The sequence below is a fragment of the Pipistrellus kuhlii genome, unplaced genomic scaffold (assembly GCF_014108245.1).
Source record: "Pipistrellus kuhlii isolate mPipKuh1 unplaced genomic scaffold, mPipKuh1.p scaffold_m20_p_22, whole genome shotgun sequence".
Lineage (NCBI taxonomy): Eukaryota > Metazoa > Chordata > Mammalia > Chiroptera > Vespertilionidae > Pipistrellus > Pipistrellus kuhlii.
This window is the reverse complement of record NW_023425521.1, coordinates 651,394-676,109: the sequence shown is the minus strand read 5'-3', so window position 1 is coordinate 676,109 and position 24,716 is coordinate 651,394. Positions and strand designations below refer to the sequence as shown.

Sequence of the window (24,716 nt, the reverse complement as noted above, 5' to 3'; positions counted from 1 at the left end):
AGGTAGAAGTGGCTCAGTTTCTCATCCATTGTCGCCCTTCTAGTCAGTGGTAGAACTAGGTTGGATCCGGATTCATCTGTCTCTGCTAGTAATCCACTGAGAATTGTGGAGAAAATGGCTGGGCGTGAACTTGCTCTGAAAATTGCATCCTCCCATCTTGCGAAATTCCTTAATTTTTAGCAGAATTAAAAGATGGCATTTGAGTCAGCAAGATTCTTATTGTTCCCAGTGAATGTGGCTGGTCATTCTCAGCACTTTATTTATTTATTTATTTAAACAGAAGGTCAGCTTTTTTTTTTTTAATTTTTAAAATATATTTTTATTGATTTTTCACAGAGAGGAAGGGAGAGGGATAGAGAGTTAGAAACATCCATGAGAGAGGAACATGGATCAGCTGCCTCCTGCAGACCCCCTGTGGGGGATGTGCCCGCAACCAACGTACATGCCCTTGACCAAAATCAAACCTGGAACCTTTCAGTCTGCAGGCCAACGCTCTATCCACTGAGCCAAACCGGTTTCAGCCATTCTCAGCACTTTAAAAAAATTAATTCATTTATTTAAAAATTATAGTTGACATACACTATTAATTTCAGGTGTACAATATAGTGATTTGACATTTATATACCTTACAAAGTGACCGCCATGAGAAGTCTAATATCTATCTGCCACCACACAAAGTTATTATGATATTAGCCTATATAATAAAAGCCTAATATGCAAATTATCCCCTCAACCAGGAGTTCATCCTGGGAGTGGGGCCCCCTGGCCAACTGCCTGGCGCCCCTCCCCCCAGCTGACCCCACCCCAATTGGCCCTGATGGGAGGAGGCTGGCTGGACCCAGCTGTTGAATTTGTGCACTGGGCCTCTGTTGATTATATTTCCTATGCTATCCATTAGTCTTAGCACTTCTTATTGGCAAAAATTCAAAGGGTGGCTAGAATGAAAAGCCAAAAGGCCATAAAAGCCATCTTATTTGATCCTGCCTCCATCAGTGCTCAGAGCACTTTTCTAGATAGGAAGTTTTTAATCTTCTTGATGATCTTGTAATCACAGAGAATTCAGGGAATGAGGGAGGAGGAGGTAATTATAGTAGTTCCCCCTTACTGCGGGGGATATACTCCAAGGTCCCCCAATGGATGCCTGAAACCACAGATAGTACCAAACCCTATATGTGCTGTTTTTTCCTATACCTATGTACCTGTGATAAAGTTTAATTTATAAATTAGGCACAGGAAAAGATAAACAACAACTAATAATAAGATAGAATAATTATAACAACATACTATAATAAAAGTTATGTGAACGTGGTCTCTCAAAATATCTTATTGTACTGTCCTCACCCATCTTGTGATGCAGTGAGATGGTACAAAGCCTGAGTGATAAGATGAAGGGAGGTGAGTGATGCAGGCCTTGTGATAGCCTTAGATTACTCCTAGCCTTTGGACCATTCCTCAGGAAGAGGATCGTTGAGCAATGATAGTGTTGATGGGCGGCTGTCCGGAGCAGATGATGTCGATGGTTGGGAAAATGTAATATTTTCAAACCTCAGTTGACTTCGGAAAGCAAAACCGTGTATAATGGGGGACCTATGTACTTGGCCTCTTAGCGCATAGGGTGTCAAAGAGGCAAATCTGAGAGCAATCTGTAAGCGGACCTCTCAGCTCCACATCTTCCCCTCACCCCGTCCCCGTCAGCCTTTTCCAGGAGCCAGCCACTGGAAGCCTGTGGAGAGATGCTGCTAGTAGAGGAATGAGGACCAAAAGGTGAAGGGGGTGGGGGTAAAGGGAAGCCTGTTATTTGGGGGAAGAGAAGGAAGTTACACAGTAGGAGGGCTCTTCAGTGCTACCCATTTCTGCAGACCGAAAGCAAAGTCTGGGCTCTGAAGGTCAGGATGAAAAGATTTGGTTAAAACTTGAAACATGTTCCCCTATTGTTTGTTTTTTTTTTTTTTTTTAAAAAACATATATTTTTATAGAGGAAGGGAGAGGGAGAGAAAGAGAGAAATAGAAACATCAACAATGAAAATCACTGATTGGTTGCCTCCTGCATGCCCCCCACTGGGAACCAAGCCCGAAATGCTACCCATGCATGTGCCCTGACCAACCCAGGCATGGGCCATGACAGGAATCGAACCCTGACCTCCTGGTTCATAGGTCGATGCTCAACCAGTGAGCCACCCCAGCTGAGCTTCCGTATTGTTCTTTTTAAAAATTTTAATTTTATTGATTTTTTTTTACAGAGAGGAAGGGAGAGGGATAGAGAGCTAGAAAAGTTGATGAGAGAGAAACATTGACCAGCTGCCTCCTGTACACCCCCTACTGGGGATGTGCCTGCAACCAATGTACATGCCCTTGACTGGAATGGAACCCAGGACCCTTTAGTTCACAGGCCGATGCTCTATCCACTGAGCCAAACCGGTTTCGGCATCCCCTATTGTTTTTAATCAAATGATCCTTACCTGTCATTTACAGGACACTATTTTAATTCAGCCTTGCAAAGGAAAGCACTAAACATTTTTCTACCCCTTTGCACCACCTCTAGGGGCAAGAAGAATAGTCAACAAGTATAGTCCAGAAATAACCTGCAGTGTTTGTTTGCATGGAGCCATCCCAGAGCTCACTTCCTCCCCCTGGTGGCCAGGGAAGGTCATTTTCATGCAGCCTCACCCGGCTTTGGTTGGCAGCCTCTGGCTTGGAAGATCCCAAGCTCAAACCCCATTCTAAAATGGAAGACAATATCAGGTGTTTTTCACTGGCTTCACCATCCTCTTTGGAAAGGTGAATGAATGTGTCTGTGTCATTAAGATTGTCTTACTGTGTTTGCTGTATGGGTAGGCCAGCGTAGTCTTCTTTTTTAAGCTCCCAAAGTAAAGGCGCACACTGCCTGGCACTAACCTGGCATAATGCAAAGGTACGTAGAGGGGCAGGAAGCGGGGCTTCTGTCCTGGTTTCACTGACGTGCTCTCTGGCTTTGCGGAATCAAAGCCTCTCTGAAAACCAAACAGGCTGACCTGGATACTCTCCGAAGTCCCTGCCAGCTGTAATGCCCGGAGTTCCACAGAGCTTGGAACATGTTCTAGTTATACCCCTAACAAGAGCCCTGGTACAAGGTTGATATTGGTAAAAAGAAGGGAAAGAAACAGTGGAAATAATTACCTAGTAGAAACCATAGAACTGGTCCCAGGTTATGGCAAATTTGGGAGACCCAGGCCCTTGTGGGAACTTGGCAGCAGTTGGCTTTAAGAAAAATGCTGTGGGACCAACTGATTCCTAAATATATAGGGGGTGTGCAAGAGGCAGCTGATGGATGATTCTCTCTCATCGATGTTTCTGACTCTATCCCTCTCTCTTCCTCTCTGTAAAAAATCAAAAATAAATAAATAAATATATATATATAAAAGTACATGGGCAACCAAAACCGGTTTGGTTCAGTGGATAGAGCATCGGCCTGCGGACTGAGGGGTCCCGGGTTTGATTCCAGTCAAGGGCACGTGCCTTAGTTGCAGGCACATCCCCAGTAGGGAGTGTGCAGGAGGCAGCTGATCAATGATTCTCTCTCATCATTGATATTCCTACATCTCTCTTCCTCTATGAAAAAAAAGAAGAAAAAAAAAAGAGGTACATGGGCCAAGTTTCCTGCTATCTGTGCCTGAGGCGCTCCCTGGTCAGAGTGAACAGTTGGACCTTTGTTGATGTTGTTCTCTCGGAGGCGGACACATATAAGCAGGCATGACTTGTTCCTGCTACTTGGACGAGGCTGTGAAAAATAGCAAAGACAACCCACACCCCGAGGCCAAATTCAGGGTCGGTTTTCTTTCCTCGAGTTAACATTAACCTTTAGGTAAACGGGGCCACTCCTCTAGGGCTGGGTAAACCTAGCCGTTGTGCTGGGCGGAGGGAGTGGAGCTGGCTGTTTACCTGGAAGGAAGGGAGCAGCCTAAGGTCAAGACTGCGTGTACTTTAGCCTCCTTGAACTTGGCCAAGAATGTGCCTGTTCACGGGGAACAACTGGCTCTCAGGGCCCAGGTCTCTCATCACTTAGTTGCCCTGAGCACAACGCTTTCTCTCCCTGCGCAGGTGTCACCAGAAAGGGACCTAGGTGTGAGTGACAGCCCCCTTCAGCAAGAGAGAGAGACAAGTGCCCATCCTTGGCCAGCTTCATAATTCTGCCTCCCTTTTGGGGGTGGCTGTGAGCATTCAGTGAGATGGAGTATGTGACTATTATTATTAAACTAGCGACTCAGTGCACAAATTTGTGCACATTGAAAGGAAATTCATTAGAAGGTGGCTGGTGGGGTGGGACTGGGTGAGATGGGCCGGACACACTCTGGAGCCAACTTTTCTTGGTCCCTTCCTGGTGTTTGCCGAGTGAGTGGTGTCCCTCCAGCAGGTGTGGTCCCTTGGTCGGCCAAAACTGGCTCCCCAACACCCCCCCCCCCCCTCCCTGAGGAGTCCCGGAGTAGGATAGGGCACTCTGCAGAGTTGCTGTCATACAGGGTGTGGAACACAAATGCAAGTGTGCAGTAAACCAGATTTAGGGCTAACAGTACCCCAGCAACAACATAACCCATGGCCAAAGGTGGAATCATGCGGCCTCACAGGAATTGGGCTCCCTCCTCTCTAGTTTCGGGTGCATCACCTGAGAACCGCCACTGCCAAGTCACTGCAGCTCTGCAGCTCCCGTGTTGATCTGGTGGTCAGTGCATGTCATAGCGACCGGTTGGATGGTTGGACACTTAGCATATTAATTTTTTATATAGAGAGATTATTTATAGGTTTAGAGCCCCTCCCCCCAAATTTGGTTTGGGAAAGGGGCAGAGTGAGGAGGAAGGGTGTAGTAATGTTAAAAACATGGCTATAAGGCATAAAATTGTCTCAAATTAGCAAGTCTGGGTACAGAGGAGAGGTGATTCCTAAGAGGCTATGTGACTGGTGAGCCTGCTGTAATTGCAGATTGCTGGTTGTGGTCCAAAGAGTTGGAATCCCTCTGGGAAATGACAAGCTGATATGAAGAAATAAATACATAACATGCATAAGCTACAGAATTTTCATATTCATTAGCCTAGTACTTCTGACTCTGGATATGTATTGTAAGAAAATAATCCCATAGAAGTAAAAAGATTTCTGTACATGAAAGTGTACATTTTAGAGGTAGTTATAGAATAATAAAATTGGAAGCAACTTACATTGTTAATAATAGGGCAATGGTTGGTTAAATTCAGACACATTCCTTCAACAAGTTATTATCACACAACCATTGAAAACTAGAAATATGTAAAGTTGGCCATAACCGAAAGGATGTTGATATGATATAAAGTGATCAAAAAGCGGATACAAAATTCTTCACATGTTATGGTTACAATTATGTAAGAATAATTATGCTTAAAATCAAGAATAGCCCTCTGGTGTGGCTCAGTGGTTGAGCCCTCGACCTTTGAGTCAGGAGGTCACTGGTTCGATTCCCAGTCAGAGCACATGCCTGGGTTGTGGGCTCCATTCCCTGGAGGCATGCAGGAGGCAGCCCATCAGTGATTCTCATCATTGATGTTTCTATCTCTCTCTCTCCATCTCTTCTCTATATGAAATCAATAAAATTTTTTTTTTTTAAATTAAGAATAAAAAAGAATATACAAAAGGACCAATGTTGCCATGTTAGGGTAGAAGAGCTAACGGTGATTTCTCACCCTACCCTCTCCTAAACTTTCTTTAACGTTATATTATAGTATTTTAAGAATAGTAATAATGAATTAGAATGAAGATATTATTGCTATCTTTAAAAGAAGTCAGAGAGTGTGCGAGGGAAGAACAGGTAGCAGCAGCAAGAGGACCACAGGCATTAAAGGAGAGCACTGGGTGGTGGGAGGCTGGCCGAGGTGAGGAGAGGCAGGAGAACACAAGAAATAGGCGTGATGGTCACAGAAGTCTTAGATGTGAACAGGATATAAATCAGTTAGTTGGGCCTGGGCAGTTCTGGGGTACCCAGAGGCAAACTAAGCACCTTCTTAAGGATTCATGAAGCAGGGGTATTAAAGATCATTAAAAAAAGAAAAAAAGACTTGATATTTGAAATTCAAGCAAGCATCCAAGAAGTCATCCTGGGGGTGGAGGGAAGACAATATGCTGGACTTCCTCACGGGTATTTTGTGATCGGTCTTGTTTTCACTTGGAAGGGGTGGTGGGGGAGACACCTCTTCTGTGGCAGGGGTCTCCGAAGCTCTGCTGTGGGCCCTGGGCTTGAATCCTGTCCAATCAGCTGCAAGTCGGTCGTGCACTCCATGAGCTCCGGTTGCTTTCGCTCAGGCCAGCAGGTTACCTGCAAGGGGTTTCCATCCGGGCCCAAACGTGAACAGGCCTCCGCAGAGCGCCTCCTCTGCCCCCGCTGGGACGGCTCCCTCCACTAGGAAGGTATAGGGCTTGGCCCTGAGGCTGTCTCCAGGCACTCGCTCACTTTAATAACAAGATTGTTTACCAGGTGGTGCCACGCATAGCATCTGAGCCTGCTCCTGAGCGTCCCAGGAGGGAGAAACCAAAGCCACGATTGGCTGAGTGAGTCCCTCGGGTCCTAGTCAAGGGGCAGAAGATGGAGTCAGCTCCCTCCTGGAGCCTGGCACCAGCGGTGGAGGGGCGGTGGCCTTTTATAAACTGCAGCCTGTTGCTTGGTCCCAGAGCCCGGGAGGACCACCCCCATGAGGAAGAGAAGGGGGTCCCCCTGCAGGTGGACCCAAGTAACTGCCGCTTTCTCTGCCTTCTTTCCAGGGGGGGAGGCCTGTATTTCCCCAGAGTCCCCTCCTACCTAGTCCAGGGAGATGCTCCAGCGTCAGCCTTTGGAAGGCAAGAAAGGGACCGAATCAGAAGAGAGGGGGGAGAGCTCCATGGCAGATCTGAAAGAAATCGTCACCCTGGCCTTGGTGGGAGAGAACATTGGGACACAAAAGGGGCTTCAGAATGGCCAGCAGCAAGGCAAGAAGAAGAGGAAGAAAAAGAGGTTAGGATTGAAAGATGGGAAATGGGGATCCACGGTGGTATGAGCAGGGGGGCAGGGGGGAAAAGGCTGGGAGAAAGGGGGTTCTGGCTGCTAATGCATGGGGAAAGGAGAAACTGATGAGACTGCTAAAATCACACCACTTCCGGTTCCTATAAAAAGAAGCCACTTTAAAAAAAAATATATATATATTTTTATTGATTTTAGAGAGGGATAGAGAGTTAGAAACATTGATGAGAGAGAATCACCGATCAGCTGCCTCTTGCACACCCCCTACTGGGGATGTGCCCGCAACCAAGGTACATGCCCTTGACGGGAATCGAACCTGGGACCTTTCAGTCCACAGGCCGACGCTCTATCCACTGAGCCAAACCGGTTTCGGCAAAAGAAGCCACTTTTGATGATGTTTGCTAGAATGAGACAATGGTGCCTGTCATCTAAAGCCACACCTCGCCCTAATCCTTGTGTGTCTGTGTTCGGGCTGCCTTTTATTTTATTTTTTTTAAATGGTATGTGGTGGGCTTGTTTTCCCGCAGCCCCACCCGGGAGGGGTGGCAGGAGGGGTGTTCCTGTGTCCAGTCTCTTGTTCCGGCAAGTGTGTCTGTCTCTGTCTTGCTGCTCTTCTTTTTCTCTTTTCCAGATGATTGGTGATCAATCTATCCAGCTGCCGATATGAGAGTGGTGAGCATCTGCATCAAGGAATCCGAGATGGGGACCCACTGGCTTCCCCCACAGGGCTGGGAAGGGTCACTCTTGCATATTTTTGAGGAAGGAAAGGGGTGTCTCCCAATCCTGTCCTTTGCTTTTCTCGGCTCATTGAACTGTTTGAGGAAGTTGGGGAGCTCATTCCAAGAAAATATGGGTTTGACCTCAGTGCTGTGTTATTAGGGGACCTGATTGTAGGGAAGGCAGCTGCATAACTTCCAAACTGGCAGTCCCTGAGCTGGAGGTGACTTGTAGACCTACTATGTTCTACAGAGCAGAATGTTATTGTTATTTTAATTTCAAATTTGGATGCTTTGGGCCGGGTCACTGCAGGTACTTCTTCCTTTCCAGGCCCTTGTAAGATGACCAGACGTCCCGCTTTTGGCGGGACAGTCCCGATTTTTATCAATTTTTCCCGTGTCCTACGGTTAAAAATCGGGATGGACACACCAAAAGCGGGACGTCTGGTCACCTTACCTTAAAGGCATCTGTGTTGGGGTTGGAATCAGCTCCCAGTTATCAATACTAACAGGGACAGGGGGAGAAGGATGTGAGAGCATGTGTGTGGATTTGAAATATACTGTGTAATTTTTTTTTGTTAATTGACTTTACTAATTAAGCTTGGCTCTGGCTGATGTTAAGGATTTGGGTTTATATTCCCTGAACATTCAGTGCTTTGTGTTTGGGGGAAAGCCAGACACCCACTTCCTGGTCAGGGGAAGCCAGGGTGGTTAAAACATTCATCCCAGATAACCTCCTGTGGGAATGATGGGGCATAGGCTGTATTTTTAAAATAGTTTTCCAGTCTTTGTGTTCCTTTCTTGGCAATGATGTCTCCAGGCAGGGCAAGATGGCTTCAGTCCCAGGAGCCGAGGGCTCTCACTGTGGTGCTTAGCCTGGGAGCAGCTGGGAATGTAACTTCCCACTTTATGCTCCTCCCTCCCCTCCCGGGCTAACAGGTCTTCCTTTCTCCCACCCCACGCAGTGCGCAGGGCCGCCCAACAGTACGGCCTCCGAGAGGGAGGGGAAAACGATGACTGGACTCTCTACTGGACAGACTTCTCAGTGTCGCTGGAGCGGGTGATGGAGATGAAAAGTTACCAGGTATCTGGGCCAGAGCTGGTCCTCAGCATCAGTGGGTCCTCACTGTCCCCCAAGGGTATCCCACGGGTACTCCCACGTCCCCCATGGCTCATGAATTCCGGCTTCCTTTGCAGAAAATCAATCACTTCCCAGGGATGAGTGAAATCTGCCGCAAGGACTTGCTGGCCAGGAATATGAGTCGCATGTCAAAGTTGTTCCCGAAGGATTTCCACTTTTTCCCTCGGACCTGGTGTCTTCCTGCTGAGTGAGCGCCTACCCGAGCTCCCTTCTCCACCCCCCACCCCGACTCCATTTCCCCCAGGATCCCCCAGCTTTCTCTCCGGTTCAGGAAGAGAAGGGATATATGGTGTGGCCAGGGTTCCCAGACTTTCTCACTTGTCTGGAATGACTTTCAGGGCTTAGTAGCAACTTAGAAGGAAATGTGTTTGCCATGAGGTCAACAGGCACCTCCAGGTTTCAGAGCCACTGAGGACCATTGAGTTGAGTGACTTCTTCACTGGTCATAAGGCTCCTTTGACTTAAAGTGCAAAACAAGAAATATAGGAAGACTGAGATTTATAGTCCATTAAGTTTCTTTCTCTCTTTAAAAAAAAATTTTTTTTATTGATATTTTACAGAGAGGAAGGGAGAGGAATAGAGAGTCAGAAACATTGATGAGAGAGAAACATCAATCAACTGCCTCCTGCACACCCCCTGCTGGGGATATGCCCGCAACCAAGGTACATGCCCTTGACCGGAATCGAACCTGGGACCCTTTAGTCTGCAGGCTGACACTCTATCCACTGAGCCAAACCGGCCAGGGCTTTACTGACTCTTCTATTACCAGGCCTTGGGCATCTGTCTGTCAGCACCAAGGTGTTTGTCACATTAGGTTGTTTTTTAAATAAAGAGTTAGACTTCCTTTTTACTGCTCCCAACTGAAAGTGTACCTCATCCCCCCCCTGTCTGGCAGCTGGGGAGACTTGCAGAACTACAGCAGGTCAAGAAAAAATAAGACATACATTTGTAAGCCGGATTCGGGCTGCCAAGGGAGAGGCATATACATCACCCGGACGGTGAAAGAAATCAAACCCGGGGAGGATATGATCTGTCAGCTCTATATTTCAAAGGTACTTCTTCACTGTGATTGTTTATTTGTCTCCACGGCAACCTCGGGCTGTAGCTCCACTGGACCGAATGCGGAATGAGGGAATGGAGGGCGGGGGTGAGGGTGCAGCTGAGCCCTGCCTTCTGCCTTGGACTTTGGCAGCCCAAGCCTTCTGACCGGGGGTGTGACATGTGCCCGGGCCAGAGTGCCCCTCACCCTTGCACCCTGGCCGTTGGTCTGGCTCTGCCCGGCTGGGAGAGCACCTTTGGTCTGTGGAGGCCCCAGCTCTCTGAGGAGAGGAGAGGAGTCCTGGATCGATAGTGGTAACCAGCTTTACTCCATGACTGGAGGTCAGAGGTCACAGCCCACTGCAGGAAGGGAGCCCTGCCGAAGTGTGCATGGAGGGGGAGGCCCCGGCCAGCATTGCAGGGCAGTGCTACAGGGAGAATGCTTACAGAACTGCAGCAATAACGGAGCACTGGATAGTGACAGCATGTTCTTCATCTCAGGATGTTTTTATTTTTATTTTTTTATTATTATTATTATTTAAAAATATATTTTATTCATTTTTTTACAGAGAAGGATAGAGAGTTAGAAACGTTGAGCAGCTGCCTCCTGTACAATCCCCACTGGGGATGTGCCTGAAACCAAGGTACATGCCCTTGACTGGAATCGAACCTGGGACCCTTCAGTCCTCAGGCTGACACTCTATCTACTGAGCCAAACCGGTTTCAATTGTTTTTATTTTTTTAATCCTCACCCAAGGATATCTTTCTATTGATTTTTAGAGAGAGAGGAAGAGACACTGAGAGAGAGAGAGATGAGAAAGAGCAATCAGTTGCCTCCCACATACGCCCTGACTGGGGATTGAACCCACAACCTAGGTATGTGTCCTACCCGGGGATCGAACCTGCAACCTTTCAGTGTATGGGATGATGTTCAACCAACTGAGCCACCCAGCCAGGGCATCACAGGACTTTTGAATGATATTTTGTTTAGTTGACGAGAGTTCCCTTGGAGGTGGTTACTCATGACATTTGATGGAATAAGAGACAGGCACCGGGTGGTTCAGTGACTGTACAAGATCATGTGGCTAGTCACTGAGCCCCAACCCCCTTTCCCTGTCCCCAGCCCTGGCCTTGCCTGCGCTCTGTAGCCAGAGGCAAGGTTGGAGCTGACGCCAAGAACGCTAGACAGGGTGCTAATGACTTTCAAGTCGGAATCAATCTCTCCGATGCTGGTGTAACTTCTGTTCTCTCCTCCAGCCCTTTATCATTGACGGGTTCAAGTTTGACCTACGGATCTATGTGCTGATTACGTCCTGTGACCCTCTCAGGATTTTCACGTATAAGGAAGGCCTGGCCCGCTTCGCCACGACCTCTTACTCCCACCCTTGCCCAGACAACCTGGTGAGCGCAGGGGACATGCTGCCTTACCCCCTCCCTTAGTGTGATTAAAAAAAAAAAATCCTAGTCAAATCCACTAACGCGTTCACTAATGTGGATTTGGCTGCCTTGGCTGAGCACTTACCTCTTGCTGGGTTGCCTTGAGCCCTCCCAGGAGCCCTCAGAAACAGGGCTTATCACCTCCCTTTCACAGAGAGGAAATGAAAAGGGAGAGTGAGGCCTCGTCCAAGGTCACAGAACCAGGAAGAGATCAGACTGGGGCTCACGGCCAGGTCTGCTTGACGGCAAAGCCAGTGCCACAGTTCCACACCCCGGAGTGTCCCCCAGGCAGGGCACTGCCCAGGCCCAGAGGATCTGGAGTTCCTCATACTCCTTTCTTCCTCTGTGCTGCCAGTTTAAGTAAGCCCTAAGACTCTCCCTATAAAAAAAAATATTTTTATTGATTTCAGAGAGGGAGAGAGAGAAGCATCAATCATGAGAGAGAATCATTGATTGGCTGCCTCCTACACGCCCCCGCCCCCCTCTGGGGATTGAGCCTGCAACCCGGGCATGTCCCCGGACCCAGAATCGAACCGGTGACCTCTTGGTTCCTGGGTCGACGCTCAACCGCTGAGCCACACCAGGCCGGGCCCCATTTCTTCTTGAAGCCCCAGGGGCCTTCGGAGGAAGCGGGGGGGGGGGGGGGGGGGGGCCTGCCCTTCCTCTGACTCCATAGACTTGCATCTCTTCCCCCAGGATGATATCTGCATGCACCTGACTAATTACTCCATCAATAAGCACAGTTCCAATTTCATTCAAGATTCACACTCTGGCAGCAAGAGGTAAGCGAGCGGCCTCGCGTCTCTCTTCCCCGGCCATTCTCAGAGGGGCTCTCTGGGGTTCGCCCCAAACCCTGTCAGTCCGGGTCAGGGTTTCCATCTTGGGTCACATGCTCTCAGAAAATAGTTCCTGGCCTCTAAACCCAGAACAGACTCCTTAGTCTCTGCCCTCTGGCTGTTAATCATTAAAGGAAGGCCACGTCGTAAACCCCGGGAGGGTGGGAGGAGGAGAGATAAACAAGAACTGTTTGCCCAGCAGGGTACACACACACACACACACACACACACCAAAACATACTCTTGTTACAGTTGGCCTTGCTGACATTTCCAAGCCAACAGATATTTATTGATTCTGCGCTGCCACGGGAAAGGCCGTGCCGGGCAGTGGTTGCTGAGCTGTGGTTCCCTGGTGTGTTGCTCCAACTGAGATTCTCAAATGGTGTGTTGCGAAGCCTGGTGGGGCCTGACCTGTGGCTTTAAGATTCTCCAGAACAAGGGGAAACGTGAGAGGGAGGCCTGAGTATCTTCCCCAGCCGCTTTTATATGCCTGCTACCGTTTAATCCTGTCTCATTTGAGTTTTAAGAAAAAGGGGGACTGAAAAATGTGAGCATGACCGGACAAAGGAGAAAGAAAAAGGAAGTGTTTATGGAGGTCTCCCGTGTGTTTGGACCTGAGCTGGGTGTTTTGGGTGCATTTATTTTAAAATATATTTTATTGATTTTTCACAGAGAGGAAGGAAGAGGGTTAGCAACATCGAGGAGAGAGAAACATTGATTAGCTGCCGCCTGCACCCCCCCCCCCCACTGGGAATGTGCCCCCAACCAAGGTACACGCCCTTGACCGGAACCAAACCCGGGACCCTTCAGTCTGCAGGCCGACACTATCCACTGAGCCAAACCAGCCACAGCCTTTGGGTGTATTTAAAAAATATATTTTTGTTGATTTCAGAGAGGAAGGGAGAGAGCAAGAGAGATAGAAACATCAGTGATGAGAAAGAATCATTGATTGCTGCCTCCTGCAGGCTCCATCCTGGGGATGGAGCCCACAACCTAGGCATGTGCCCTGACCTAGAATCGAACTAGGACCTGGTTCATAGGTTGACACTTAACCACTGAGCCACACCGTCCAGGCTGCATCCCCCCTCTCCCCCCCATTACATTTTTACAACGCCCGTTGTAGATGGGGAACTGTGGTTAGGTGCCACCTCATTTTACAGATGAGGAAACCAAGTCTCTGAGAGGCTCAGTTGCCTAAGGTCACAGTTTTGAATGCCACAGCAGGACAAGAAGGTCGGTCTGCAGACTCAGAGACACATGCTCCTTCTGCACCAGGTTCACAGGACGGATAAACAGGCGACCTGTTTGGCTTCAGAGCATCAGAGGCTCGGTGCAGGGAAACCCGGTGTCCTCCGTGCAGATTTCCAAAGAGCAAATGGGGAATCACTGGGCGAAGCCCGCTTGCAGGGGTGTGCCGGGCTGGGTGGGGTGATCTCTTGGTTCAGCAGGCCTCCTAGGCGGAGACCAGGTCCTCTTCCCGGCTCAGGCAGCCTGGCACACGGCTGGTGTGTTAAATGGGACTGGCTAACCCCTGGGCATTCATGGCGATGAGCCTGCATCTGCCTGAAGAGGCTATGCTGATTTGTCACGGACGCTCCCTCTGACCTGCCCAGTGCGGAGCATCCCCTCAGACGTGTCCTCAGAAGCCTGTGCACATCCTCTGGCCTCTGTGATGGGGTGGCCAGCCATGCCAGTTGGCCTGGGAGTGGGGTTTCCTGGGTTGTGGGACTTTCTGGGGCGGTTGGAAACCCTGTCTGTGGAAACGCCCTGGGGCTGCCTTTTCCAAGCGGGCAATCCTGACTCAACATTCTTGTATCTTCAATGTCCTCAGGACCCTCTCAGGTGATTGAGGTAGAACTCAGACAGTAGTGCGTGTGTGTGTGTGTGTGTGTGTGTGTGTGTAAGTCTATCTATTGATCTGAGAGAGAGAGAGAGAGAGAGAGAGAGAGAGAGAGAGAGAGAAATATCTACCCACTTTCCTCCCATCCATGCATTCATTGGTTGACCTTGTGTGTGCCCTGACTGAAGTTGCATTCCACAACCTCGGCATAGTGGACGATGCTCTAACCAGCTGAGCTACCCACCAGGGTGGTAGTTGTGTTCTTAAAAGGCTCCCTAAGTACTTCTAACGAACACCACAGAAATAATCACCAAAACAAAAGCATGAGGTAGGGTACTGATTTTTTTAATTTTTAAAAATTTATCCATTAAGCTTTCCACCCAGGATGCTGAGTCCCTGTCCAAGCCCACGGGTGGGGTCTGGGTCAGTGAAAGTGCCCAGGCAGGCCGTACCCGTCAGTATCTCTGTGCCCACTTCCGGGGGCTGCGGCGTCTTGAGCAGAGTGTGGCCCTGTGGCTCCCGCACGACCCTCCTGAGCTGACGCAGTCCTGGTGCCACCCTAGCTCTTGGGGGTCCATTGGGTCTGGCACCTCATTTTCTTCAGCAGTGTCTGGTTCTCAGCATGCCATGGTCTTAGATGACCAGAGGCGGGCTGCCCAGCCTCACGGCCCGTGGTTCCCCTCCAGGAAGCTCTCCACCTTCAACGCGTACATGGAGGGCCACGGCTACAGCGTGGAGCCGATATGGAGAGATATCGAGGACGTCATCATCAAGACGATCATCTCCGCCCACTCCATCATCAAGCACAACTACCACACCTGCTTCCCCAACCACACACTCAACAGCGCCTGCTTCGAGATCCTGGGCTTCGACATTCTGTTGGACCGCAAACTCAAGCCCTGGTTGCTGGAGGTAGGGAGGAGGGGGCGAGGGGGGAACACTGGCCCCTGTTTTTGGGATCAGCCAGCTTCAGGCTCATCTCTCCGCCCTCCCAGCTCAGCTTAGATCTGCTTGATCCAGTTCAATGCGCCAGTTCCTCCCACCATGCTTGCTGCCTGGGGCTCCTCCCTGAGCTGAGAAGTGGCCACCAGAGGGGGTTAGACGGCCAGGAATTGGAGAATTCCTGGTGCCTCTTTGAGGTCCACCCGGCCTTGGAAACAGATCTCAGGCACAGAGAGGCAGCTCTCCCTTTTGTCACAGAGTCCGTTCGTTTCCCAGAAAGGGGGTGCTCTTCTTCAGAGCCGGGCTGATGATGTTGAAGATCAGATGGGAGCTGCAGGCCTGGCTCTCAGGGGCCTGGCCCACTCAGTTCCAAGCACTAACAGAGAGGGGCCTGGTGTCTGAGGCCACAGGCATGGGTGTGGAGCCACTCAGTGATGTTCCTGCCTCCCCTGGAGCCCGGGGGTGATGGGAGGAGGAGGAAGAGAAGCTTCTGGGTGGCTGTCTCTTTTCCAGATTGTGCTTGTGCTCGGCAGCCGTCCCAAGCGGTTAGCTATTCAGTATGCACACTGGACGGAGGGGTGTGGAGTGGGGGTGCAAGTCAGAGGTACTAGTGCCAGTTACCAATGACAAGAGTCATCCTTGAGCTGTGACCGGTTTGGCTCAGTGGATAGAGTGTCGGCCTGCGGACTGAAGGGTCCTGGGTTCGATTTGGGTCAAGGGCGCATGCCCAGGTTGTGGGCCCAATCCCCAATAGGGGGCATGCAGGAGGCAGCCAATCAGTGATTCTCTCTGATCGTTGATGTTTCTCTCTCTTTCTCCCTCTCTGTTCCTCTCTCTGAAATAATAATAATAACTATATATAAAATAAAAGCTAGTTAAACTAGAGGGGTTCCACTTCCTCCGTTCCTCACTGTGGCTTCAATCCAGATCTTTCTCTCTCCCTTCCATCATCTTGGTGGCCAGGGCCCTGAGGTGGGCTCAGCCAGCTCCCCGGAGGAGGTGTTTTGGCCTCCCTCTCTGCTTTTGCTCTGGACAGCCCAGCTTCCAGCTGCCCTCTTGCCCTCACAGGTCAACCACTCACCGAGCTTCTCCACCGACTCCAGCCTGGACAAGGAGGTGAAGGACAGCCTGCTGTTTGACACCCTGGTCCTCATCAACCTGGGGAGCTGTGACAAGAAGAAAGTCTTGGAGGAGGAGAAGCAACGGGGCCGCTTCCTGCAGCAATGTCGTTCTCGGGAGGCCAAGTACAGTAGCATCCCCCTCCCCCCCCAGAGACCCCGTTTTTATGATTGGTCTGTCCTGATCCAAGTTATGATAGCCTCTACTAGTACAAGCTGCTCCTTTCGTGGCCTTTCTGTTACTTCTCTGCACCTCAGTGTTCTTTCTGTGAAATGGAGCGAATGATACCTGAAGTTGGGGGGAATGAGATGAGATCACGTGTATAAAAGGCTCACTTACCATCATGCCTGGCGTTACCATTTGTGTGTGAGACTATTAAGAATTTTGCCTGGAGTTGGTGGGGAGTGGAGGCAGCTCTTACAAATGATTATCCTACTTGGAAAATTAGTTTCTATTTGTGGAATGTGACAGTGTGAATGTTTCTACTGTGACTATTCCTTTGTCTCTGTGTTAGGAGCTGTATGCCCGGCAGGAAAGCACCTTCGAGGTGGATGGGGTGTTAGGAAGATTGTGCTTGACTTGCTGGCGATGGGCCTAGGTCCGTGAGGAGGGTTTGTGAGCTTCAGTCTCTAACCTTGAACTTGACGGGGAAACATTTGCTTTAGTGTCACCAGGACCAGAGTTGTTCAGTAGATCTGTGGCTGTTATAGGTGCAACTATACATCATGGAGATAAGCTGATGAATATCCTATGAAGATTTAGGGATTACCAACATGAAAAATAAAACCATTCCTTTTTTTTTTTTTTTTTTTTAACAAAAGGAAGATTTGCCTGTCCTGCCCTTGTTACTGTGTTGGCAGGAGCTAACGTGTCCCTGCTCCCTGCTGGGAAGCACCTGCCTTCCAGAGGCCTCCTTCTGCAGAGTGAGTCTAGTGTCAGAGCCTGAGTCTGGGCAAGGAGGTGCCTGTGTTGGTTTTCAGACCCACCGTGGCCCCTGCTCTCATGTGCGGAGCCAGCGGGTCCTTCCAGATGAAACTTCTGGAACCGAGGCAATAGCACCTGTCTTTGGAAGGCATTTCCATGGGTCCTGTCTTCTCTGTAAGCAGGTGGTAGGCAGTGGGGTGCAGTGTGGTCCCATTTGGAGCTAAGGAGACAATGACCCTGGAAGGGGAACTGGCTTGTACTAGGCCACTTCGCTGGTAGGCAGCAGGTCTGGCCCCAGAGCCCCGGGGGTGTGTGGCCCTGGGTTCCAGGACGCCCTCCTCACCGCTGGCTTCCTCTAAACCGCTTGCGGAGGAGACAGCGTCCGTGAAGGAGCAGCTAGGATGCTCTCCTGAATCCTCCTCCTTGGCACAGCGTGGCCCTGGCTAGCTCAGTGGCTCTTGGTTTTCCTGTTGGAAAAGGGGCTTATCATCCCCCCCTTGCTGACCTCCCCCTTCCCAGAGGGCTGTGAGGAGGAGTGAGATCATCAGGGCTCATCCAAGCTCATCCAAGAAGCCCTCACAGTTAGCAAAACACAAGCTGTCGTTCTCCGGAGAGTGACGGGGTAGAAGGGGCTGTGATTGGGAAGGTGGTCATAGTCTGCCCGGGCAGAACTGAGCCAAGAGGGAAAAGGGTTTTACCTGCAACAGGAGAGAATCTGACGAACTGTCAGAGAAGACTGTTCTTTAAAAAAAAATTAATTAAAAAATATATATTTGGATTGATTTCAGAGAGGAAGGGAGAAAAAGAAACATAAATGATGAGAGAGAATCATTGACCGGCTGCCTCCTGCACATCCCCTACTGGAGATCGAACCCACAACCCAGGCATGTGCCCTTGACCGGAATTGAACCGGGGACCCTTCAGGCTACAAGTCTATGCTCTAGCCACTGAGCCAAACCAGCCAGGGCCAGAGGGAACTGTTCTAAACAGCTTTTAGCACATATGATGGGATGCCTAGAATCCTCTCAGGGAGACATTTAGGAAACAGTGATTGGCCACTGGTGTGTGCAAGGCTTGTTCCTGGCCCTGGATGCTATCCAGCTTGGTCACAGTTCTTCCGAGCATCAAGCGGTGTCCCAGCGCAGCCCTGTGCTCTGCTTGCCAACAGGATCGAGGAACTCAAGGGTTTCCAGTCCTTGCGTCGAGAGAAAACTGAGAAGTATGAGAAGGAAAACTGTGGAAGGTTCCACCTGATTTATCCCAATCTGAATTCGGAGAAGTATGAGAAGTTTTTCCAGGACAACAACTCCCTCTTCCAGAACACTGCCACCTCCAGGGCCCGGGAGCTGTATGCCCGGTAGGAAAGCACCTTCGAGGTGGGTGGCGGGTGCTGGGAGGATTGTGCTTGACCTGCTGGGTGATTGGCCTCGGTCGGTGAGGAGGGTTTGTGAGCTTCAGTCTCTAACCTTGAACTTGACAGGGAAATATTTGCTTTAGTATCACAAGGACCAGTGTTGTTCAGTAGCTATGTGGCTGTTTCTAGAAACTCATCCCCCCCCCCCCCCCACATTCACCCCTCTCCAGAAGGCCCAGCCCCTCAGATGCCCAGCCCCTCAGAGCTGCCTCCTGGATTCCTGCAGGATATAACCTGAGAGCTGGCAGGGACTCATCCCACCCAGCCAGTTCCCTCCCACCTCCTCATTTTATGGAAGGGGAGGACGGAGTAACGACAGAAAAGAGACTACAGTCCATCTCCTGATTCATGGGACTATGTTCTTTCCACTACATTACTGGCCAGAGGGCCAGGATATGATGTGGTCCACTGGGGGAGCCCCTGGCCTTGGCCTGTCCAGACCCTCTTTTCAGCGCCTGTCATGTATGGGGTCTGTCCTACTGGGAGGTGGGGGGCGAGATAGGGTTGTAGTGGAGTGTGGTGGAGGCCCCTTCCTGCGTATTCCTCCTTGGACACTGTTCCTAAGACTGGGGGTGATGTGGTTTAAGAGATGCCTCTCCTCTACCTCCTGCTCTGTGACCCTCAATCACGTGTGCAGATGGACATGCTGGGGGAGGCTAGGGGAGCTCTCTGCTCTTTGCCCAGTGCTGTCCACCTCTCCAGGAGAATGGCCTCATTCAGAGCCCATCCCTAACCTACTGACCTCCCTGGTCCTCAATGGGCAGGCAGCTGATCCAGGAGCTGAGGCTAAAACAGGAGAAGAAATCCTTGCAGACGAAAGAGAAGAAGGTAGAGATGCAGGGAGAATCGGCAGGCGAGCACACGAGAGGCAAGGGGGCGAAAAACTGGCAACAGACACAACAGCGGCAATACAAGTCCATCGACACCCAAGTCTCCAAACAAGTAAACCCGGACGGGAGGGGAGCACCGTGCCCAGCACCCTTCCCTGGGGTGCCGGGAGTGGGGGGGGTGCCGAGGAGGCCAGAGCCCAGACACACTGAGGGAATGGGGCTGTGCGGAGGACAGGGCTCCCTGGGACTCCTCCTTTCAGCGGAGAGGGCAGGTGCTCGCTGGTCTGTCCTTGACTCCATCAGTCGGAGTTGGCAGCTGGGAGGGTGGGCACAATCCCCACGCAGGGAGCGGCTCTAAGACTACGTGTTCTCGTTGTTCCCACTCCCGTTTGGGCTGTAACACTCTCTTCCAGGGGGCCAGGGGCACCGCCTGGAAAGGAGGAAGCAGGGAAGAGGTTCTGGGAGGCAGAACCCTCAGAACGTTACATCTGGTGGCTGACCACAGCTGGGTCCTTCCAGCCTGCTCTCTGCTCAGAGTATGGCCAGTCCCCCACTGTGGGCCCCAGTGTCCTGTGATCTGAATCTCTGGATTCCCCCATCTCTGCCTAGCTCTCTCTCTATAGGCTCAGTGGAGAGATTCAATTGACTTTTCAGTCCATCTCCTTTTTTTCTTTTTCTTTTTTTAAAATAGTTTTTATTGGTGAAGGGGGAGGAATAGAGAGATAGAAACATTGATCAGCTGCCTCCTGCACGCCCCTCACTGGGGACGTGCCTGCAACCAAGGTACATGCCCTTGACCAGAATCAAACCTGGGACCCTTCAGTCCGCAGGCCGATGCTCTATCCACTGAGCCAAACCAGTCAGGGACCATCTTCTTTTCAACAACTCACCCAAAGGGACAGGAGTAGAGCACGTGTTTGTTTGTTTTTCATAACTTTATTGGGGCCATAGACCCTCTGAGCATCTGATAAAAGCTATGGAATCTCTTCCCATGACGTACACAAAGATAGTTGTAAGTGGTTCGAAGGCCCCATGGAACCATCCATGAGCTCTCCAGGAGTCCCTGAACTTGAGGTTCAGAGCCCTGGATTAGAGAGACGCCGATACCGATTGTTTTCCTTCTCCCCCTCATCTCCTTTGCATCCAGCTCTTGGGTGCAGATGAATCATGGGTTCCCACGAGCTGTGTGTTGAGTTTCCTCCTTTCCAATCCCTTCAGCCATTGAGATTAATGTCCTTCATGCCTGACATGCTCTTGAAGGTCAGCGACACAAAGAAAAATGAGACAGGGACCAGCCTCAACCAGGAGGCCCCCAAGAAGGAAGAAGGCCCCGCTTCCCCCGGGCCCGCCTCTGCGAGACACTACTGCTCTCTGCCCGACCTGAGGAATTCCAGCCTCTTCAGCTGCCCGGCGCTGGAGCTCAGCAAACCCATCACCAGGTTCAAGGAAGCCAAGTGCGCCTCCATCGTGAACATGCTTCCCGGCCCCGTGGTAAGTGGAGCGGTCTGCCTCCCAGGTGGCGGGGTTCGGGGGGCTGTGATGGGACTCTTGCTTTCTTGTTCCTTCTCTGCCCCTGACTTCCTATTGGTCCTCTGAGTGACTCTCCTAACCTCCCTGGGCCTTGATTTCCCCACTGTGATGCCCAAGCTGTGGAACGGCATAGCTGCTAGGAATAGAGGCCAGTACTTTCAGGGCTTTTAGAAAGGCTGCCCTAGGCATCCCCTCTTTTTTAGGCGGGGAACCTCCTAGGACGACTGTAACAAAGTATCACAAAGTTGGTGGCTTAAAACACACATTTATTGGCCTAACCGGTCTGGCTCAGTGGATGGAGCATCAGACTGAAAGGTCCCAAGTTTGATTCTGGTCAAGGGCATGTGCCTTGGTTGTGGGCACATCCCCAGTAGGGGGTGTGCAGGAGGCAGCTGATCGATGTTTCTCTCTTATCGATGTTTCTAACTCTCTATCCCTCTCTGTAAAAAATCAATAAAATATATTAAAAGAAAAAAGAAAAAGAAAAAAAAAGAATGGCATAGCGAGGAGCCCTTTGCTTCCCCCAGTCTTCTCATGTTGGGTTTTCTCTTCCAGCTCCTCACTTCATTAGAAACCTCAGAAACCTGCACCCAGTTCTCAGACTCCCCCGAGTCCCAGCTGAGCGTGCCCAACAGCCCCGAATGCAGTAGCCCCGAGATGGACAGAGCGATCTCCTTTAAATGCAAACAGCAGCAGACCCCCCATCGCCTCTCCCAGGACAAAATATCAAAAGTTTCTCTGCCCACGAAATCCCAGCGCTACTCGTTGAACCCACGTTGGACTTGGCTAAAGAATAACATGAAGAAACAGCACCTGATGTCAGAGTTGTTCACCAAGGTTCAACTGAGGGACAAGCTCTCCTTGTTCCCATCTCCCTACAACCCAAAGCTGGTGCTAAGTAACCAGTCACGTGAGTGCCAGCCTGCACAGGGGTATACCCAGAGCACATGGCGTAACTGGCAGAACCAGTCCTGATCTTTGGGGAGCATCCAGTCTGCAGGGGGATACATTCCCAGTTGGTGACCGCAGTCGGATGGTGGAGACATAGTCTGTGTCCGTAGGGGGGTCTCTGGTCTTATTGGGAAAATAAGAAAGATAAAAAATGGAATGCTATGTCTAAGTACCCTCTTCCACAGTCCCTGGTTCTCACGCAGTTGAGGCCCATTCAGCTAAATCTGTACCAGATGGAGGCATTAAGTATGAAAAAGCAGGGAGGAGAAACTATTGGAGAAAACAGGGATGATTCGGATTCAGGATCAGATTTAGACCAGGAGAGCCTAGAGGGAGGCGGCCTTTTCCAAGAATTTGTGCCGAGTCCAGCGGCCTACATGGATAATGACAGGTTATCCATTTCTTTGCCTTTCCAGAAAACTTGTCCCTGCCCCAGGACTGTTACTTGCGCAGCCAAAGCTCTCACGAGAGGAGGCCGCTGGATATGTCCTCCCTCCTCTTCCTGAAGAATTCTCACCACCGTGATGTTTCTCTGAGGGATCTACTGGTGGTTGCCACCTCGGCCCGACTGGATCCGAGGCCTGGCAGAAGGCGTCAGGGTGTTGTGAGGGAACGGTGTATACAGGATCGGGAAGCATGCAATCACTGCCTGATCTCTGGCCAAAAAGGATGTGAGAGGAAATAGGTAGGCCCACCCACATTTCCTGCATGTGCCTGGTGCATTGGCAGGCACCATGTGTATATATTTCTGGAATGAATGTTGGGTAAGTAGGTGGGTGGATGGATTGATTGATAAAGCCATACAGGTAAGTAGACAGTTAAGACTAACCTTAGTTAAAATGTGACCCCCTTGCAATTTACATTTTTGCTATGACTAATCTGTTTCCACTGTTTTAAAATAATAATAATAATAATAATAATAATATATGTATTTATTTAAATTGATTTTTTTACAGAAAGTAAGGGAGAGGGAGAGAGAGTTAGAAATGCTGATGAAAGAGAAACATCAATCAGCTGCCTCCTGCACACCCCCTACCAGGGATGTGCCCGCAACCAATGTACATGCCCTTGACCGGAATCAAACCTGGGACCTTCAGTCCGCAGGTCGACGCTCTATCCACTGAGCCAAACTGGTTTCGGCTAAGCTTGTGCTCTTAATCACTACCACCTATTATCTCTGGCCAGCTGTCTTGGCTGCTCTTAAATAATCTATAGCAAATGTTTGGGGCTAAAGGGATGTAGGAAGATGAATGTAAAATGAATGGAGGTAAAATGAATTTCTGGCGACCGTGGATGTGAATCACCTGAGCAACTTCAGACACACTAGATAAGAATGGTGATGATGCGTTAGTTGGCTTGAATATTCTAGAGGCCGTTTTACCATTTTACAGGAAAATCTAAGAAAATCTTTTTTTCCCCCCCGCCAGAATCAGACTGGATCTCTGCCATCCCCCCACCCCACCCTACCCCACCCCACCCCCATTTTACTTTTTACTCCCAGGAAATGATTTGTCTCTTCTTACAGTGTCTACAATGCCCATGGGGTCAACCAAAAGTTTTATTTTCTCATCTAGATATCCTAGTCTTATAAGTCCCTCCCTCTCACTAGCACCACTGAGGCCAACAGCCTTGCCTTTTGTGCCCTCCCAGTTAGCTGACAGCGCTGTAGGACCATGACTTCTGGGAGTTATTGATGTTGTCCCAGGACATGCCCCAGTTGCTCCTACCGGTGTCATTCCGAGGGGCCCTTCACATGGCACCATCATGCAGAACACTCCCCCAGATAGAGCGATGTGAGGGAGGAGTGTTTCCGAGAAGGATTCACAACTGTCAAGAGTCCAAAGCCCTCAGTCCGCCAACAGGCCTGTGCCAGTTGGTCTTCAACTCCAAAGAGCAAAGGCAGAGAGAGGGCTAGACATGACGGAGAACTCAGAGCCCCGCGTAAGAGAATTGGGGCAGTCACAGTCACCAGGGACAGATCAGACTTCCTCCCACCCCAGCCACCTCAGTCCCCAGACATCTTCCTGCTACTGCCCTGACCAGCCCCACTCAGTCTCGCCAGTGAAGACAGAGGTGAGGTGAGAGTGCCCAGCCTGCAGATGTTCCTTCCATCGACCTACAGAGATGCTGCATTTCCCCCTCGTGTGTACATTAATAAAATAAATCACCGTGCTCAATGCCGGGACCAGGAGCCTGATTCCGAGTCAGAATGGGAAGGGGTGGGAGGAAAGATAGTTCTCCCGCATTAAGAAAGTCCCAAATCCACTGAAAATGTGTCCGGGACCTTTAAAGAATTTCTTTGGATGAATGGTCGACAATGAGCCCTGCCTACCTTGCTGGGAGCCCAGCGCCTGAGGTGGTCCTTTGGTGGTGGGGTGCTCTGTGACTGCTGTGACTTTGCCCAGCACTGGGCCTGGCTCAACCCGAGGCCTAACATCTAGTCCGATTTGGCTGAATTAGAATGGGAAACTGGGAGAGGATGATGGGAAGATGGCTTAAGAGAGCACATTGGCTACCCAGGCACCCTTTATATCATCCTCATTGCACTCCTCATGACCATGAACTTATTGGTGTGACTGTCCCTCCATTGGACTGTACCATGTTTTTGTATCCCCATAGCCCCCGCTTTTAGCTACTGCTTGGGTCATAATAGAGATTCAGTAAACATTTGCCGGGAAGTGTTCCTCTTGTCTTAGCGGGCTGTAGGACACCACTGAAGGCTTTTGAACGGGAGAGAGATTTTGGTTAGGGTGAGAAAGACGGGTCTGGTAGCAGACCGTAGAATGGATGACTGGCGAGGAGAGAGCCTGAGGTGGGAGAGTGGTTTGGAGCCTCAGACAGTGGCCTGAGTTTTAAGCCCTGGCAGCCCCTATCAGCGTGGCTGACTGTGGGAAGGAAAAGAGGGCAGGTCAGTAAGCCAGTGCAGTTGACACAGCAGTTGAACAAATGTAGGGAATAAGGAAAAGGGAACAAAAGGATGGCTTCCACAGAATGAGTCCCTGTAAGA

General features: G+C 50.2%; 1 protein-coding gene across 1 annotated transcript; it reads left to right on the top strand.

The window, feature by feature from the left end:
• The first annotated feature begins 6,571 nt into the window (after nt 1-6,571).
• On the top strand, nt 6,572-23,894 carry TTLL6 (tubulin tyrosine ligase like 6). The gene is made up of 15 exons (XM_036451432.2): nt 6,572-6,985; nt 7,623-7,663; nt 8,673-8,791; nt 8,905-9,035; nt 9,744-9,900; nt 11,144-11,287; nt 12,020-12,105; nt 14,686-14,911; nt 16,010-16,185; nt 18,153-18,341; nt 19,163-19,340; nt 20,447-20,719; nt 21,314-21,668; nt 22,126-22,394; nt 23,137-23,894. Exons 3-14 carry the CDS (start codon nt 8,771-8,773, stop codon nt 22,392-22,394), a joined length of 2,205 nt encoding a protein of 734 aa, XP_036307325.1. The 5' UTR covers nt 6,572-6,985; nt 7,623-7,663; nt 8,673-8,770; the 3' UTR covers nt 23,137-23,894.
• Nucleotides 23,895-24,716: the final 822 nt, after the last annotated feature.